The sequence below is a fragment of the Budorcas taxicolor genome, chromosome 2 (assembly GCF_023091745.1).
Source record: "Budorcas taxicolor isolate Tak-1 chromosome 2, Takin1.1, whole genome shotgun sequence".
Lineage (NCBI taxonomy): Eukaryota > Metazoa > Chordata > Mammalia > Artiodactyla > Bovidae > Budorcas > Budorcas taxicolor.
The window spans coordinates 38,925,528-38,940,949 of NC_068911.1; the positions used below are offsets into that span (position 1 = coordinate 38,925,528).

The 15,422-nt window shown below is 46.3% G+C and overlaps 2 protein-coding genes across 4 annotated transcripts in view; one reads left to right on the forward strand and one right to left on the reverse strand.

Annotated features, from left to right (window-relative positions):
* The window catches only part of UBN1 (ubinuclein 1), a 31,673-nt gene extending 21,708 nt beyond the window's left edge, over positions 1–9,965 (reverse strand). Inside the window, exons 1-7 of one of the 2 annotated variants that reach the window (XM_052661562.1) lie at positions 9,785–9,965; positions 6,281–6,568; positions 3,320–3,406; positions 2,660–2,755; positions 2,167–2,301; positions 1,375–1,478; positions 278–716 (exon numbers count right to left, since the gene is read on the reverse strand). In XM_052661562.1, coding sequence (XP_052517522.1) covers positions 278–716; positions 1,375–1,478; positions 2,167–2,301; positions 2,660–2,755; positions 3,320–3,406; positions 6,281–6,529 — 1,110 coding nt within the window. In that variant the 5' untranslated portion in view covers positions 6,530–6,568; positions 9,785–9,965. The remainder of the gene's footprint in view (positions 1–277; positions 717–1,374; positions 1,479–2,166; positions 2,302–2,659; positions 2,756–3,319; positions 3,407–6,280; positions 6,569–9,784) is intronic. The other variant, XM_052661564.1, reaches the window with a different exon arrangement.
* A 752-nt stretch (positions 9,966–10,717) lies between these two features.
* GLYR1 (glyoxylate reductase 1 homolog) overlaps positions 10,718–15,422 on the forward strand; it is a 31,626-nt gene continuing 26,921 nt past the window's right edge. For both annotated transcript variants that reach the window (XM_052660191.1, XM_052660190.1), the window contains exons 1-3: positions 10,718–10,784; positions 11,847–11,883; positions 12,819–12,898. In XM_052660191.1, coding sequence (XP_052516151.1) covers positions 10,747–10,784; positions 11,847–11,883; positions 12,819–12,898 — 155 coding nt within the window. In that variant the 5' untranslated portion in view covers positions 10,718–10,746. The remainder of the gene's footprint in view (positions 10,785–11,846; positions 11,884–12,818; positions 12,899–15,422) is intronic.

Here is a 15,422-nt window from a genome sequence, read left to right on the forward strand (position 1 = left end):
GAATATATGTCACACAAAAGGAAAGATACTCTGACAGGCACAAAAGAGAGAAAAATCTCTCCAGAAGTAAATTTTCCAGACGTGAAGGAATCACGAAAGGACAGGCAGAGGTGACCCTGTGCCCTTGCTTGGGGTGGGAAGAAAGCCTGGAAAAGCAGACACTAGGAGCGCCCACTGACTAAGGGTTGCTCTGGGCCATGAGCTGCAAATGGTTCGGGACCAGCAACGATCCGCCCAATCGCTTCCAGGAGAGCCCAGCCACTCCATGTCACCATACCTGAGCCAGCTCCTTAACGCGCTTCTCCAGGGGTGCAGGCAGGCCTTCGGGAAGGGAAGAGGGCTGCCTGAATTCCTGGTCCAGTCCCACCCCAAGGGAATCGCTTTCATCATCCATATCGCGGAAGGGGCTTCCTTCTGGAGACTCACTGAGCAGCTGCTCCAAGTCCAAATCCGTCAGCGAGTCCATGGCGGTGGCCGCCTGCAGCAAGTCATTGTCAGAAGCAGAGCCGAAGAGCGAGAGCAAAGGGTCGGAGGTGCCTTCCAATTCCCGCAAGCCCTGAGCTTCTGCTGATGACACTGCTATGGGCTTATGTTCTTCGTCCCTCTTTCTCTGAGCCTCTTTCTCCTTTTGGAATTTCTTCAGCATCTCTTTAACACTCAAAGCCCCAGAATACTTCTTCTTCTTCTTCTCCTTACTGGCATTGAGGGCTGTAAAGCTGCAAGTAAAAGGGAGAAGTCGGTTACTAAGATTGCAGGACCCCTCGCGAGGGAAATTTCCAGAGGGGCTTTAGCCCCACTCCCAGCACAAAGGTCTCTGGGAACCTCAGCCACAAGTCCACCCCGTCACTCCTCCTCCCTCCTCTTGGCACATGGAGCTCCTCCTTGCTGGGACCGAAGCTTGAGACTGAATACAGGTTAGCAAAACAGTAACACAAAATGCTAAACATCCGATGGGTTTTTTAAAACCACTGCCAGGCTGAAACAAAAGGTTGGAAAAACAGGAGGGGCAAGAAAGACATTTAAAGGGAGAAAGCAGGAGCAGCAGCAACTTGGAGGGCAGCTGGGGTGAGACCGAGTGAGGCTGAGGAAGCAGGACTGGAGAAGACAAAGGGGACAAAGACAGAGGAGACCGGGGGCAGAGGAGGGTGCTCAGGAGAACAGGAGCGGCAGCAGCCACACAGTGACAGAGAGACCCGCCAACACTGACGCGGGACAGAGCGCACTCTGATGCCCGACACACAGACGTGAGGGCCCCGACAAGGCCGTGTGGCACCGTGAGGCCCGCGGCCCCGCGAGGCTGTGAGGAGGTGGGTGCGTGGCCCGGCGGCCCTGACGGTGCCGAGTCCTCCTAGCAAAGAAGCTGCTGCCTCTCACCCGGCTTTGGAAAACTTGGACTTTTTCGATTTCTTCTCCTTGTCATAAGTGTCATCTTTTTTCTTCTTCTTTATCTTCTCACCACCTTCCTTCAACTTCCGCTTCTGAGAATTAAAGACAAGGCACAGTTACACGGCTCCCTAGCTCTGGGAGCAAGTGCGCCACGCAGCACTGGCCTTCTCCGCCCAGGCTACATCCTGAGAGCTGTCTTACTTCCTCCACGAACACAGGATTTCAGCTCGGTCCTTGGACCACAGACCTGCAGGTCAGGACAACATTCCCACTGACAGCGGCTCCTAGGAAACCCGGGCCAGAGGCAACAGAGGCCCTTCTGCAGCCTGAACCATTTCTGTTTTAAAATGAGCTGTGTGGGGGCCTACCTCACATTTTAAACACCCAGGCAGTCATAGATAGCTTTCAAAATAAGCTTATCTTAGGGCTAACTCATTTTCGTTGGGGTGAAGTCCTCTAATGTCCACAGATGAGATAGAGTAAGCTGGTGCACACGTCCCTCACTCCACACCCGTCACTGCCCTCGTCCCCGCCCTGGGGCCACCTCGAGGAGCGAGTCCCCGCCGAGCCTGCTGGGACACAGGCACGGACACAATGACGGAGCCTCCAGGGTCACGGCACACGTGTGTGAAGGGAGCCGCCAACCTCGGCACAGCTGATGCCTCTCCGCCACTGTCCTGAGCCATCCTAAACCGCACAGATTCAGGCAAGTCACCTACTGATCTCATAAAGTCACGTCAAAAAGCACTTCTGAAGTCCAAAAGCGAGCAATGTTCTAACCTTGGGAGATTTTTTCTTCTTTTCCTTAATGAAGTCATCCTCAGATTCTGACGCTTGTCTAAACTGCAGGGTTCCCGAGTTAATGTAAAATCCTCCATACTTTGTAGTCAAAGAGGCAGGAACAAGCTCATCGTACTGAAGGGGGAAAACAAACCTGGGTCAGCTCCGAAGTCTGTGCTACGTCCACAGGTGCAGAGTGCATCTTGACAGAACAGATGTGACTCTGTTCCTCTGTCACATTTCAGACAGCATACTAAGGTATGCTTCAGGTCAGTCAGCAATGTCCAAGTTAGGAGGTGTTTTGCACAGATCTGATCACCATATTCGGAGAGGGAACCAAGGCCCAGATCAAGCTGTCACTTCCGGTCCCTTCACAGCAGCTCTTTCCACTGAAAGGGCACACCCACTGCCTCCACCCCCAGCTCCAGGCACTGTCAGTAGGGGCCTGGGTGACGCACTTCTGGTGGTTTCAGTGGTTTCATTAAGTACTCACCGCCTCAGAGTTATCAATGAAGGAATCAGACTCGTCATAACCATAACCCATATCAATCAAGTCCTGGATTCGGTCTTTTCTACGTTTCTTTCCACCCTAAAATTTAAAACAGATCACATGCTTGTTTTTATACTTGTGATAGGAACATACAACACAAGATCTAAACTTCAAACAAATTTTTAGGCCCAGGGTCACAGGACATTTTTGTTTTTAATACACAGAATTAATTGTTGCCTTGAACTCCAAAAGCTAATGACTAAAGGTTATAAAACACTGGACCAGTCTCTTACACACATCCCCCAAAACCTTGTTCCCTGAAGACCTTTCAAAATAGGACAGATTTGTAAATGCATACAGTGGCCTAAGACTGAAGAAAGAACTAAATGGTCTCATATGCCTTGCATCAAAACACTTATTCTCAGGATAAATTCTACGGGTAAAACCCTCTTTATGTTTATTCATCCATTTAGCTCCACACGAGTTCCTGCCATATGCACTTTCTGTACCTTACTGCATTTAATAACTTCATTCTGTTCTCCCCAAGCTCTACACTCGTGTCACACTAGTGTTGACTGGATAAACCACTAAAGGAATATGAAAATGTCTGAAAACCTCTCCCACCCAACAAGGTTGTTCTGTTGCCCAAGAGAGAAATCTTACATATTTTTCTTCAAATTTCCTAGCCAGGGCCTCCACTTTATGCCTTTCCTTTTCTTCATCATTGAAAGGATCCAAGAGATCTTTCTTCTGTAAAGAGACCATTCCACAGAAACAAGATTCACAAAAATGTTCCCACAAAGCTATTCATTGTACCTTCATTGACTCCATACTGATAAACTATATAATAAAAACAGCTTTTTCAGAAAAGACAAGAGAAATACATATCACCTTCCCATCCGTGTTTACCTTACTTGTTTGAAAGTAAAATTTCCATTCATGAGGCTCAACAGAACTTGATTAAATATCTACAATCACCCACTGAAGTACTAGGTCCTATAGTGCTCCAAATATGGCAAAGGCAGTTTAGTCAGGGGATGCTCACCCTGGCATAAGACCGTGTTCCAATATAACTGGTTTCCTTTATGCATTAAGAAAAGGTCCAAAGGCTTCAACCAGACTTGCAAAGCAGCCACTGGCTCAGAAAGGCTAAGAACCCACTGAGCACAGAACAAGCTCCTGACAGCTGTTCAACCTTACTGGTTAGAATGGTATGAACTTATTCTTCTCTCAGTGCTATCAATAGTCAAACCCAAGTTCGTGCCATTCCATTTCCTTGGAAGCCTATCTTGAAGGATCAATAATCTCCCTTCCCTCCCAACCTCAATACTATCTCCAGATATTTTCAAGTAGTTTTCCAAAGTTTATACTGCATAAACCTTTCTATTTTTTCTCAAATTTTCTAGAGTTGGACCTTAAGCTTCCATGACAAGGAATCGTAATTTTAATAAAAGACTTCTGTATCAAATACACTTAAGACTTTGGAGTCTTAAAAAAACACCAAGACTGGACTTTTCCTTCTTCTACAATGATCACATATAACCTAAGTGGTTCAACTAATTTTAAGAAACCCCGCTCGTCTGGAGCAGCACTGGATTTAATGTCCACTTCTTAATGCCCTGCAAGCAGCAGTCATCCACTATTTCCTGAATGCATGAAGGTCTGCCTCTGTCTAAACACAGCATCTGGAATGTAAGCTCCTTTCTGTCCAAGCCCTCCAGGGGCTGTATTCGCACAAGACTTAACAATTACCACACTGTGACTCCTGTTACTTGTGTGGGTGTAATTCTCCTAAAACATCTACAAGAGTGCAAAGTTCCTTTGAGGTTGGGACAGCAGCCTCCCCACCTTCACTCAGTCCTCAGCATTCTAAGCACAGTGCCTTCACATTCTAAGACACACGTGCTAAGTGAGTTAATATATAAATGTGTCAGATTACATTGTGCTTTGAACACTGCAGAGTAGACAGGCTAATTTAGGAGTTCTGAACCTGATGCCAGAAGTGAATCCCCTCAAATTGGATCCGAAGTTCTCTGTGTAAGACCCAAGCATTTTTCTGCCGTTGAGGAGGGCATCTGAACCCCACAAAAGGTGAAATCAGAGCACTGGAGTTCTAATCTCAGTTGACCTACTGATTTAGTTTGAGCCCATAAATAAATAACCAATTCCTGCTACTTTGTCTTCCTCTCAAGGAAGAGGATACTGTTCCTACTTTGGAGAAGAGTTGATGAATGGATGTGAAATTACTTTTTCTCAGCCTACCCACTGGCCCTCATACAACCTGGCACAGACTGAAATGGCTTTCACTCAATCAATCAGATCTTTATTAAGGAAACACATTTTTATCTAAAAAAAGTGGATAGTCCTACGGACCAAAGGCACCCCAAAGAGCACAACCATGGATCAGATGGAAGAAACATGGCCCAGAGGAGTCAGGCACCTGCATGATTTCTTCAACCCCAGACAGACACTGTGAGCCATGCCAGCCCAACCCCCATGTCCCTGGAGCCAGTCTTGAGACTGGAACGCTGCCAGCACAGGACCCTGCACACTTTCCCACAGAGGCTGGCAGAGTACACAGGCTTACAGCAGGTGCTTACAATAAATGCTCCTGACCCAGCTCCTACTCAAACTGCATGGTTCCACTGACATGAAAAACAGAAAATGCAAAGCTGATCTCAGCTATCAGAAATCAGGAGAGCTGTCACCCTTGAGGGCTGAGGCAATATCTGGGGAAGGAAGAAGGAGGGCTTCTGTTGGCCCCCAAATGTTGTATTTTGTAATCTAGGTGCAGGTTACGGGGTGTTCGTGGACAGTCCATCAAGTTGTGCATTTATCACATGTGTGCTTTCATTATGCACATAATTCAGTTTAAAAGTTTATAAAAAATTGTGCAATGTTAATGAATTGCCAAAGCATCAGTAATAACTGAAGCTGGGTAATGAGCACATGGGGGTTTATTATATTATTCTCTCCACACTGTACATGTTTGCAACATAGCATACTAAAAACGTAAAACAAGTCTGCCAGGAAAATAAACAGATCATTTAAAAAACATTTTAAGAAATCAAGCTGATTATCAAAAGCCATAAAGGCTGCCCATTTCTGGCAGGGGGAAAAAAAACTTCAACAATCCCAACAAAAACAAAACCCACAAAAATAGGTTTCTATCCATCCAAGTAAAGAAACTATCCAGAATACTACTGTGCTTAGAAGAGCAGAGCAGTCTGTGTCTTTGTCTGCCCTTGTACTAGACACAATGAGATTCCCTTGGAAAAGAGAAATGCCCAACATGAAATTCCAGCTCTGGAAAAGGCAGGGGCTAGTCACACTAAGATGCAACACTTATAGCCTTGGCATGAAAAAATCTGGTGTTTATTCATATTAATTAGCCATAATACAAATTAGCCTTGGATGTGACCATACATTTTCTCTAGCATAAATAAGGAAAATGGTTCTAGAAAGAATTCTAACCCTTCCCTCCAGAGGCAAAACTGGCAGACCATGAGCTTGCTTTGAGGGGGAGGCCAAGCCTCTGTATGCTGCTTCCGCCCTCTGGAACCCTTCCAGCACACACTACCCTGAGCATCAGATCCGCAGAGTGCGCTGGGGATGACGGTGTACCTTGTCTGCGGGCTGAAGTCCTTTCACCTTCCCTCGTAAGTTCTTCACCAGCTCTGGGTAGAAGAACTCTGGGCAACGTTTGTGATCCGGCTCAAAGAGGGTGAGTGTGATCCGAACAGCGGCCGCAGCCGGCTCCGAGTCCTGATGCTGCTCTGCTCCCCCAACTTCGTCTTTTCGGGATTTCTTCAAAAACGCAGGATTCAAAGAACCTGGGAGAGAGGTGAACTGGACCCTGTGGGGCTCCGACATGGCTACCAACAAGTCTTAGCGGGTGTCACTGCATGGCTTCTGTTAATATTGAAAACAAGAGCCAGGTCAAACCAAGATAATAAAAATGGTGTTTAGTTTTACAAATTAAAAAAAAAAATTCACTGTCAAGAATCATCGTTAAATTTATCTTAATTACCATTTATTACTTTTTTCTGCCTAAATATTATTTACTTTAAATATAAAAAACTTCATATAGATATGAAAAGCATCCCAAATCCTATACTCAGAGATAATCACAATTTAGCATACTTCCAGTCTTTCTGTCCAATGCATATTCACTAGATCCTTGACACTAGAGAACCCATGCTGATACAGCCTTAAAGAATCCTCAGAATTGCAAAGGAATGTAGAGAAAATTGGTTTTCATTTAATTTATCCAATATACTTTTTTTTAAAACTTTGGACTGAGAATAATCTCCTTCTTAAAACCTCTTTGTTTTCAGCACCAGCAGTTTACTTTTATGTAGGGCCATTCTTCACAAAGTTTTCCTCAGTTCATAGAAGCTCTGCCCGCCCCAGGATAAGTTTAAGACCACTGTCTCAAGAGCAGTGTGGCTGGACTCACTTCCTCATACCAGTCTGTCACTACCCAGACTTGGGCCTCAGCAAAGTGACAAAATATCACAGGCCAAAGACCTTCCAGGGGCTTCCCCAGTGGCACTACTGGTAAAGAATCTGCCTGCTAATGCAGGAGACGAAAGACATGCGGTTTGATCCCTGAGTGGGGAAGATCCCTTGGCGAAGGAAATGGCAGCCCACTCCAGTATCCTTAGCTGGAAAATCCCATGGACGAGGAGCCTGGCAGGCCACAGTCCATGGGGTCACAAAGAGTCAGAACGACTGAGCATGCACACAATATCCATATACATTATGTGTATGTGTACACATGCAATATTCACTTTGTGACCATAAAATTGTGACCTATAAAACCAGCTAAGGGAATAAAATATCTAAAAATGAAGAGTTAAAATAATTCTAATTAGGAAGAAAAGCAACTGGCAGCAAAACAGGTTGGTTTTTGGCAGCAAAAAACCACCATGCACTAACATGTCAAAAAAATTCCCCTAAAAGAAACTTCAAGGGCTCCCACGACATCTGTGATGCACTGGATTATAGAAACAAATTCAAGGTGAAGACACAAAAGTACCCACTCATAAAAGCAGGCAAAGTCCCACCATATGAAGAGAATCTGCACATTAACCAATAGAGGATGCAGAAAGGTCAACTTAGAAGTGGTAACTAGGTCCCTGCCTGACCAGTAGGTAATTTAAAAATGTAACCTTATCTTGGTCCAAATTTTAGATAGTATGACCTCAGTCAATCTAATGGTTAAAAATGCATCTCGTGGTTGTTATTTTAATTTGAAATCCTTAGAAAAATATAAAATTGAAAGTCTGTTTTTAAAAGACCTGACTTACATCTATAAGTTTATTAGACTTACCAGAGTTAAGTCCTGGAAAGATTTAACTTTAGGTTTACGAGTTCACTGTTTTAGAAGTTTTAGATACTTGGGAGAGCAAACACATAGAACTTTAAATGCAGTTTAAAACACTCAAAGAAATCTAATTTTTTTTAAAGTTCATTGTTTATGAGAATTTAATCTATTAAACTTGAACTGTGGTGTTGGAGAAGAATCTTGAGAGAGTCCCTTGGACTGCAAGGAGATCCAACCAGTCCATCTTAAAGGAAATCAGTCCTGGGTCACTAGAAGGACTGATATTGAAGCTGAAATGCCGATATTTTGGCCACCTAATGTGAAGAGCTAACTCATTTGAAAAGACGCTGATGTTGGGAAAGATTGAAGGCACGAGGAAAAGGGGACAACAGAGGATAAGATGGTTAGATGGCATCACTGACTCAATGGATATGAGTTTGGGTAAACTCCGGGAGTTGGTGACAACCTGGCATGCTGCAGTTCATGGGGTCACAGAGTCGGACACAACTGAGCGACTGAACTGAACTGAATCTATTAAACTAGTGCTTTAACTGAAACTTTGTCAAAAATCAAATTTTTTTTCAAATATTTGAAAAAATCTAAAATGTTTATTTTTATGTATACATTCTTAGATTTATAAACAAGATTTGTTGAAAAAGCTTAAGAGGCTTAAGTATTTAAACAGTCAATTGTAAGAGTTGACTCTTAATTCTAAATAAAAGCAAAGTATTCTACAAACGAAAGCACACCTCTTAAAAAACCTCAACCCAAGTTATCCAAGAAATTCAAGCCTCCTTTTGTATCTCAGATTATTCCAAGGAATGGTACTTTTTGTTGTTTCTATATACCCTCTCAATCATATTTTCAAGATGATTATTGGTGAAATTTAGAAAAACCCACTGAATATTGAATGCTAATTTTGTAGTCTCTTCAATGAATTCCTAGCTATTTTAATGGTTTTCTCTTAACTGTTTTTCAAAATAGGCTGTCCTATCCTATCACAGAAATAATAATTTTGTCTCCTCCTTTCTGAAAAATGTTCTATTTTTGTTTCATGTCCTATTGCATTGGCTAGAACTACCAAGATAATATTAGACAATGCATTTACTTATTACCATGTTCCCAGCTCTATCGCAAATTTCCGTAGGGTCCAGTGTGATGCTGATGTACGATTCATAAGCTGTACTAAGTCATTAAAAAGTATCCTTTAATTCCTCAAAAATTAAGAGTTCTTAAACTAGGAAGATGTGTTTAATTTTCTTATTTCCTGGAAACTTAAATATGCTTTAAAAAAGATCGGTCTAGTCTCTAAAACAACATGAAATAGTTAACAGTGAATGACAGCTCCTGAAACTAGCTGTCCTGAAACTAGTATTTAGGGGAAGCTGACTGCAAAGAGAAACCGGGCCTCGAGTTCGCTAAAACCCCCCTCTTATAACCAAATACCTTTGGGAGACAGTGTGTAGACCTGCCACCTTTTTTTTTGAGCATAGGATGGCTCAATAAAAGTCTGGTTCTAAGTTAAGTCAACATGGGCCTTGAATTCTTTGGGTTCTACAACTACAACTGGGGATCTTGAAAATTTTTTTATTTTCTACCTGGGCTGTTGACTTGTAGGCATACGCTGTGCTCAACTGCTGTCCCCACTTCCCCATTGAACGGCTTCGTCTTAACGCACTGATAAACGACGCCTTAGCATCTGCCTTCCTGCTGTCAAAAAAGAGCCTGCTCCCAACTTCCCCCAAAAGTGTCAAACTACAAGACTGACATGAGAGCCCGGACCCGACAAAGACACGCACCTTTGTCCCCGGCGCGACGCAGCCTACGGCCCCGCGGGTCGCTTTCGTGTCCCCCGCGGCCGTCTTCATGCCGGCCCAAGAGCCCGGGTGGCGGTGCCGCTAGCGGCCGGCCCCCGAGCCATGCCTCCCGGCGGGCGGCCGGCCCGCACCGCGGCCCATGGCCGGGTCCCCGCGCGCCCGGGGTAGTGAGCGGAGCGGGGGGGGGGGTGGGGGGGACGCGGGGCGGATCGCCGGCTGTGCCGGCCCAGGAGGAAGCGGAGAGACGCCGGTTCCACGTCCGCCGGGCAACTCGGAACCTCGCGGCGGGAAGCGCTGCGCCCCGGGGAGAACTTGCAGCGCGGAAGCAGGCTCGGAGCGGCTCCCGCTAGACGCTGGCCGTTAGAGAGCGCGCCCCGAAAGACCTGTCCGCCCCGCGGGGGCGACCATGCAGAGCCCGCCGGGCGCGGGGCCCCGGGCGCGGGGCCCCGGGCGCGGGCGGAGCGCTGGCTTCCAGGCCGCGCCAAAGTCCGTCAAGGCAGCTACCGGCGCGCTGACGCGGCCGGCCCCGGGGCCCGCGCCGGACTAACGGCCGTAACGGAAGCGCTGTCGGGGCGGGCGCTGGAGGCCAGAGCCCGGGGGCGGGGCGGGCCGCACGGCCGGCTCCCTCGCTCGTTCCGCCGGCCGCACCGTCGTCGCCGGCGCCGCCGCCGCCGCCTCGGACCGCGGCGCTTCGTTGTCACGAGCCGGAGGGAGGGGGAAAGGAGCCGGGAGTCTCGGGGATCCGGCGCGCGGAGACCGCGGCGCCCGGGTCACGTGCCGCTCGGCCGGCCAATAAGCCCCGACGGGCGCGGTGACGTCAGAGCAGCGGCGTGGCCGGGGGGACGGCCGGCCCCTATCACGTGGTCCGCCTCACTCCAATGGGCGGCGCTGGAGCGAGCTGATGTTCCCGACCGCCCGTGCGTCGGCGGTGGTTGGGTGGTAAGATGGCGGCTGTGAGTCTACGGCTCGGCGATTTGGTGTGGTGAGTCCGGGCGGCCGGGGCCAAGAGCGGTGCGCTGGGGAGCTGCCTCCCCGGGCGTAGGGTGTGTGGCCCGCCCCGAGGCGGCCTTTCTACGCGCTCCAGGTCTTGGAGAAAGGGCGAGACGAGGTGCCGGCGCAGGGAGTGAAGCCGGGCGGAAGGGGCAGCCTGGCCCCGGGGGACTGAGGCCGAGGGTGGCCGCGGTGGGCCCAGCTCCGAGCACCGAGGCCGGCCGGGGAGAGCAGCGCTCCGGACCCGGACGCGTGGCAGCCCACTGTGAGGAGAGTGACCGGCGCCGCGCGGCTTCCACGGACGTCCGGTTCCTCGCCCCGGGGTCTGGGCTGGGGGGCTCCCAGGAATAGCCGGGGAGCCCGCGGGGCCGTCTCGTCTGGGTAAAGCCCTCCGACACCCGCGTTGCGCGACGGAACCCACCTGTGCGGGCGGCTCGGCCCGGGGGTGTCGAAAGCTGACTGCCGGCGCTGCGCTTTGAAGAAATGAAGGGAACACTTCTCCATTACAACCGAAGGCTTGGCAGTGACCGGTGCCTCTCGTTGTCGGCTTCTGTGTCCCAGACAACCGCCCGGACCGAGACGGGAGCCGCCTCCCTCGAGCTGCGCAGCTCGTCTCTTCGACCCGGAGGAAGGGCTTCCCTTAGCGTTTTGTCAAAGCCAGGCTGGTGAATTAAACCAGACTTTGTGAAGGGGAAGTCTTGTGTTTACAGAGCGAGCTGCCCCCCACCCCCGTCACGTCACGGGCAGGCTCTAGACAAACGGCTGTCGGTGGTTTTGTTTTGTCTTTCTGTATTCCTCGTCACCAAAAGGATGCACATACCTGGCGCACCGAAGTCTTCGATTTTTTTTTTTTTTTGCATTGCGTTTCTGAGGAATTTGGGCATCTTGGGCCCAGCTGTGGAAGCCACGTTTAAGAATTCCTTGTTGCCAGCTTTTAGTCTGGCAGTGGAGGGTGAAGGTGGAGGTTTAGGAAAAATAAATTGCATGTTGAGTGTGTTGAAGGAGCTGGAATTGCTTTTCCAGAGCAAATGCTGACTCTCTGTGTTTTCTCTAGGGGAAAACTCGGCCGGTATCCTCCTTGGCCGGGAAAGGTGAGTGTCTTGCTACTGAAGGAAGAACGTCTGAAGTTGGCTTTGAGAAGGGGGATCATGTAAGATGGAATTCCCCACAGACTCTAGCATTGAGTTAAACTGGGCTTATTTAAATAACATACTGGTTTTTTGTATTTCTTTTTTTTCTTTAGTATCAGTTTATTTAGAAAGGGCAGTATACATAAACCAGATCTTTTAATCTGCAGTGAATTATTATTTCTTGACTCAGAAGTGGTTTTTGATAAAAGTCTTTTAATCCTGAAAATCCATTATGACTTGAATAGCTTTGCATAAATCGAACAAAAGGAGAAGAAAATAAACTTTCCGGGAAGAAAAAAAATCTAAATGTAGGTTAGTGAAAAGTCGAAGTATTTTTGTCCCGACTAAGTTTAAATTTTCTTCCATTTTACCATATGTGCTGCTCCAGTGCATCTTTGCAGAAGTTGGCATTCCACATTTTGCATGAGGCGATCCTTCATAGCCTTCCAAATGTTCTGTTTTTATATTCTTGCTTGGAGCCCAGGAAATGTCTTTAGACTGTGTCTTTGCAATATGGCATTTGCAGTGCCTTATTTATTCGTCACTGTTGTTGTCACCTGTCTCAACTCCTTTGTACAAAAGAATTTTCAGGAGTGTCCTGTATGTTTCTTCACTGATGACAGGGTCATGTTGCAGGGAGTAATACTTTTAAAATGGGGTCATTTTAGTTAAAGAGATATTGTATCTACTGAACACTGTAGATGATAGTAGATGTTGGGAACTCTTGGAATATTTGCACATTTCACGTATCTCAGTAGAAAAGCACCAGGTTTGGACATAAACTAGGCCCTGTGTTTGGTTTTGTTTTTTAAGACATATTTCTTTTATTTCATGTTTTTTCTTACCAACTTATCACTGTGGAAAAAAACTTTTTGTTTTCCTCTTTCATCCTGTAGATTGTTAACCCACCCAAGGACTTAAAGAAACCACGTGGGAAGAAATGCTTCTTTGTAAAGTTTTTTGGAACAGAAGATCAGTGAGTAGTGCTCACTAAGAGTTTCACTTTCCCTATGTTTGGGAGTTGCCCTGGGTTGAAGCTGCTTTGTGAATATTCTAATTCAGTCTCCTAATTCAGTCTTATCATGGTCTATAAAACTGGCATATCCTTCTGGTTTCTGCCTAAATAAAAGGTGTTATTCTTATCTCCCAGACATCAGTTGAAAAATAGGGCGATGCCTTCTAGATGTGATCACCTCATTGAGATAAGGTTTCCCATCTCTTATACTCAACGCCTCTCCCCTCCAGGCAGATCCTTTTGTTTTTGTTTGGTTTTCTTAACGGCTGTTTATCATTGTGGTTCGGGCATGAGTTATACAGTGAAAGCTAAAGTTTCTTTTGTCTTAATAAAAATAGTTGTTTAGCCTTGTTCTTGTAAAACTAGATGATTTGATCTAGCATTGTAACAGTAAAGCTTTTTAACCAGATGTGTTCTAGAGTTGAAATCAGGACTGTTAATATGAGATTCTTTGATAGGCCATATAATAAATCGCAGCAAAGAGAGGAATGTGTTTTCGTGTTTCCAGTGACTTGGTTAGCTTTCTCATCACTCCATCAAGTTGATTGCCTGGTTCTAGCTAGATGGTTTAATTTCTCTAAGTAATTGTGTTTGTATATGTGGTTCTTACAGGAAAATGTAGCTTTGGGTTTGAAAAGTATATGCTTGTAGAAAGTGATATATGATATTCCATAGGAAAATCTCTTATAAATGGTACTCTTCACTAGCAAGTTTTTGTGTCAGAGTGCTTATCCTGGTTTAGAGTTTGCATGGCATGTCCACATTCACCATATACACATGTACCAACATACCCAGCCCTAGTGCTTGTCTCACACCAACTTAGCAGCCTTTTGGTGGCAATATTTCAAGGGAGTCACTGGCCCAGAGCTGTGAGAGCCAGAGACAGTCTGGAAGAGGGGATGTTCTGCTAATGCCATGCACATCACGAGAAAGATCATCGGATGCGTAAAACAAGTGCTGAATGTGCAGCCAGACACCAAAGAGAACTTCTGGGAAAGCAAACGCTATGGTCCCTGTCTTCCGGGAACTGAGGTAACAAGACATAAACACTTCAGATGGGACCGAGTGTAGAAGGAGTGGAATTATTAAAGGATTCTAGAACAAGGAGAAATCGAGAACAGCAAGGAGAAATTTGAACAGGGGTCAAAGGAGTCGTCTTGAAGAGACAGGATTTGGATCAAACTCTGGAGGATGGGTAGAATTTGGAGAGGAATAGTAGGGGCATTCCAGGCAGCGAGGATACCATAAACCACTGGGAGATAAGTTGAACGTGTGGACAGAGAAAGACTTCCTCCCAGAGGTAAAGAACCTGTGCTTGAGGAGAGCAGGGCAATATTGTTGGCCTACCTTGATTAGCTAAATGAAGAAGTCACCAGTCTGGAACACAAATGGGAACTCATAGAAAGTGGAGAGTTAAATAGCTTACAGGGGACCTGAAAGCCATTGTGTTTTTATGATAATTTTTAACACGCTGAAAGTTTAGAGAAATAAACTGTCCCTGTGTATAAATAGGCCACAGAAAATGGGAGCTGAGTGTATCTCAGCACTCAAGCACTCAGCCAGGCAGACCAGTGAAGCCAGTGAAAAAGATGTGCTTTCTGGACACAAAAATAGCGCGTTAGTGATGGTGATGATGTTAAGAAGTTCTTTGAGGAGACTCATAAGCAAGCGGATACGCTATACACCGCAGTGGCTAGATATATCTTTAACCTTCTAAACTTCCTTGATACTGTTCTTCATAACGGATGCGCTATACACCGCAGTGGCTAGATATATCTTTAACCTTCTAAACTTCCTTGATACTGTTCTTCATAAAAAGCCATTAAGAGGAGATTAACATGTTAACTTTTTGTGGCTAAGCTGTTTACTTAGTGAAAGGAAACAAAGGGAAAGGATCTCCAGCAGTTCTCTAACCAGAGAAGAGTTCTTAGTGGTCCGCATTGAGGCAGAGTTTAGATTCTTTGTATCTTCTGAAGGCGAAATCTCCAGATTGTTTCTCAGTAGTGGATTACTTTGGTGACAGAGCTCTGGATTGTTACTGCTGCTGCTAAGTCACTTCAGTCGTATCTGACTCTGTGCAACCCCATAGATGGCAGCCCACCAGGCTCCTCTGTCCATGGGATTTTCCAGGCAAGAGTACTGGAGTGGAGTGCCATTGCCTTGTTACTGGCCTGATGTATATTCAGATACCAGTTTCACTTGCTCTGTGATTTGGGCTGTTTGACTTTTAAGCATCTGGGTCCTTGTCCACATGTGGGGACAACACTCTACCCTGCAGTTATAAGAAAGTAGCATCCCTTACTCATTGTATTGGTTGGCATAAAGAAGGTGTTCAACAAACATTGGGTTAGGGTTAGATCTCTTACTAAAAAAAAAAAAAGTTGATGAGAAGCAGGTGGCTTTAAGTAAAGACAATATGAGAGAGAAAGAAAGGGACCCTGCCCATGGTAGGGTAGGATATGGAGGATCTGTGTTTAAGAAGAGT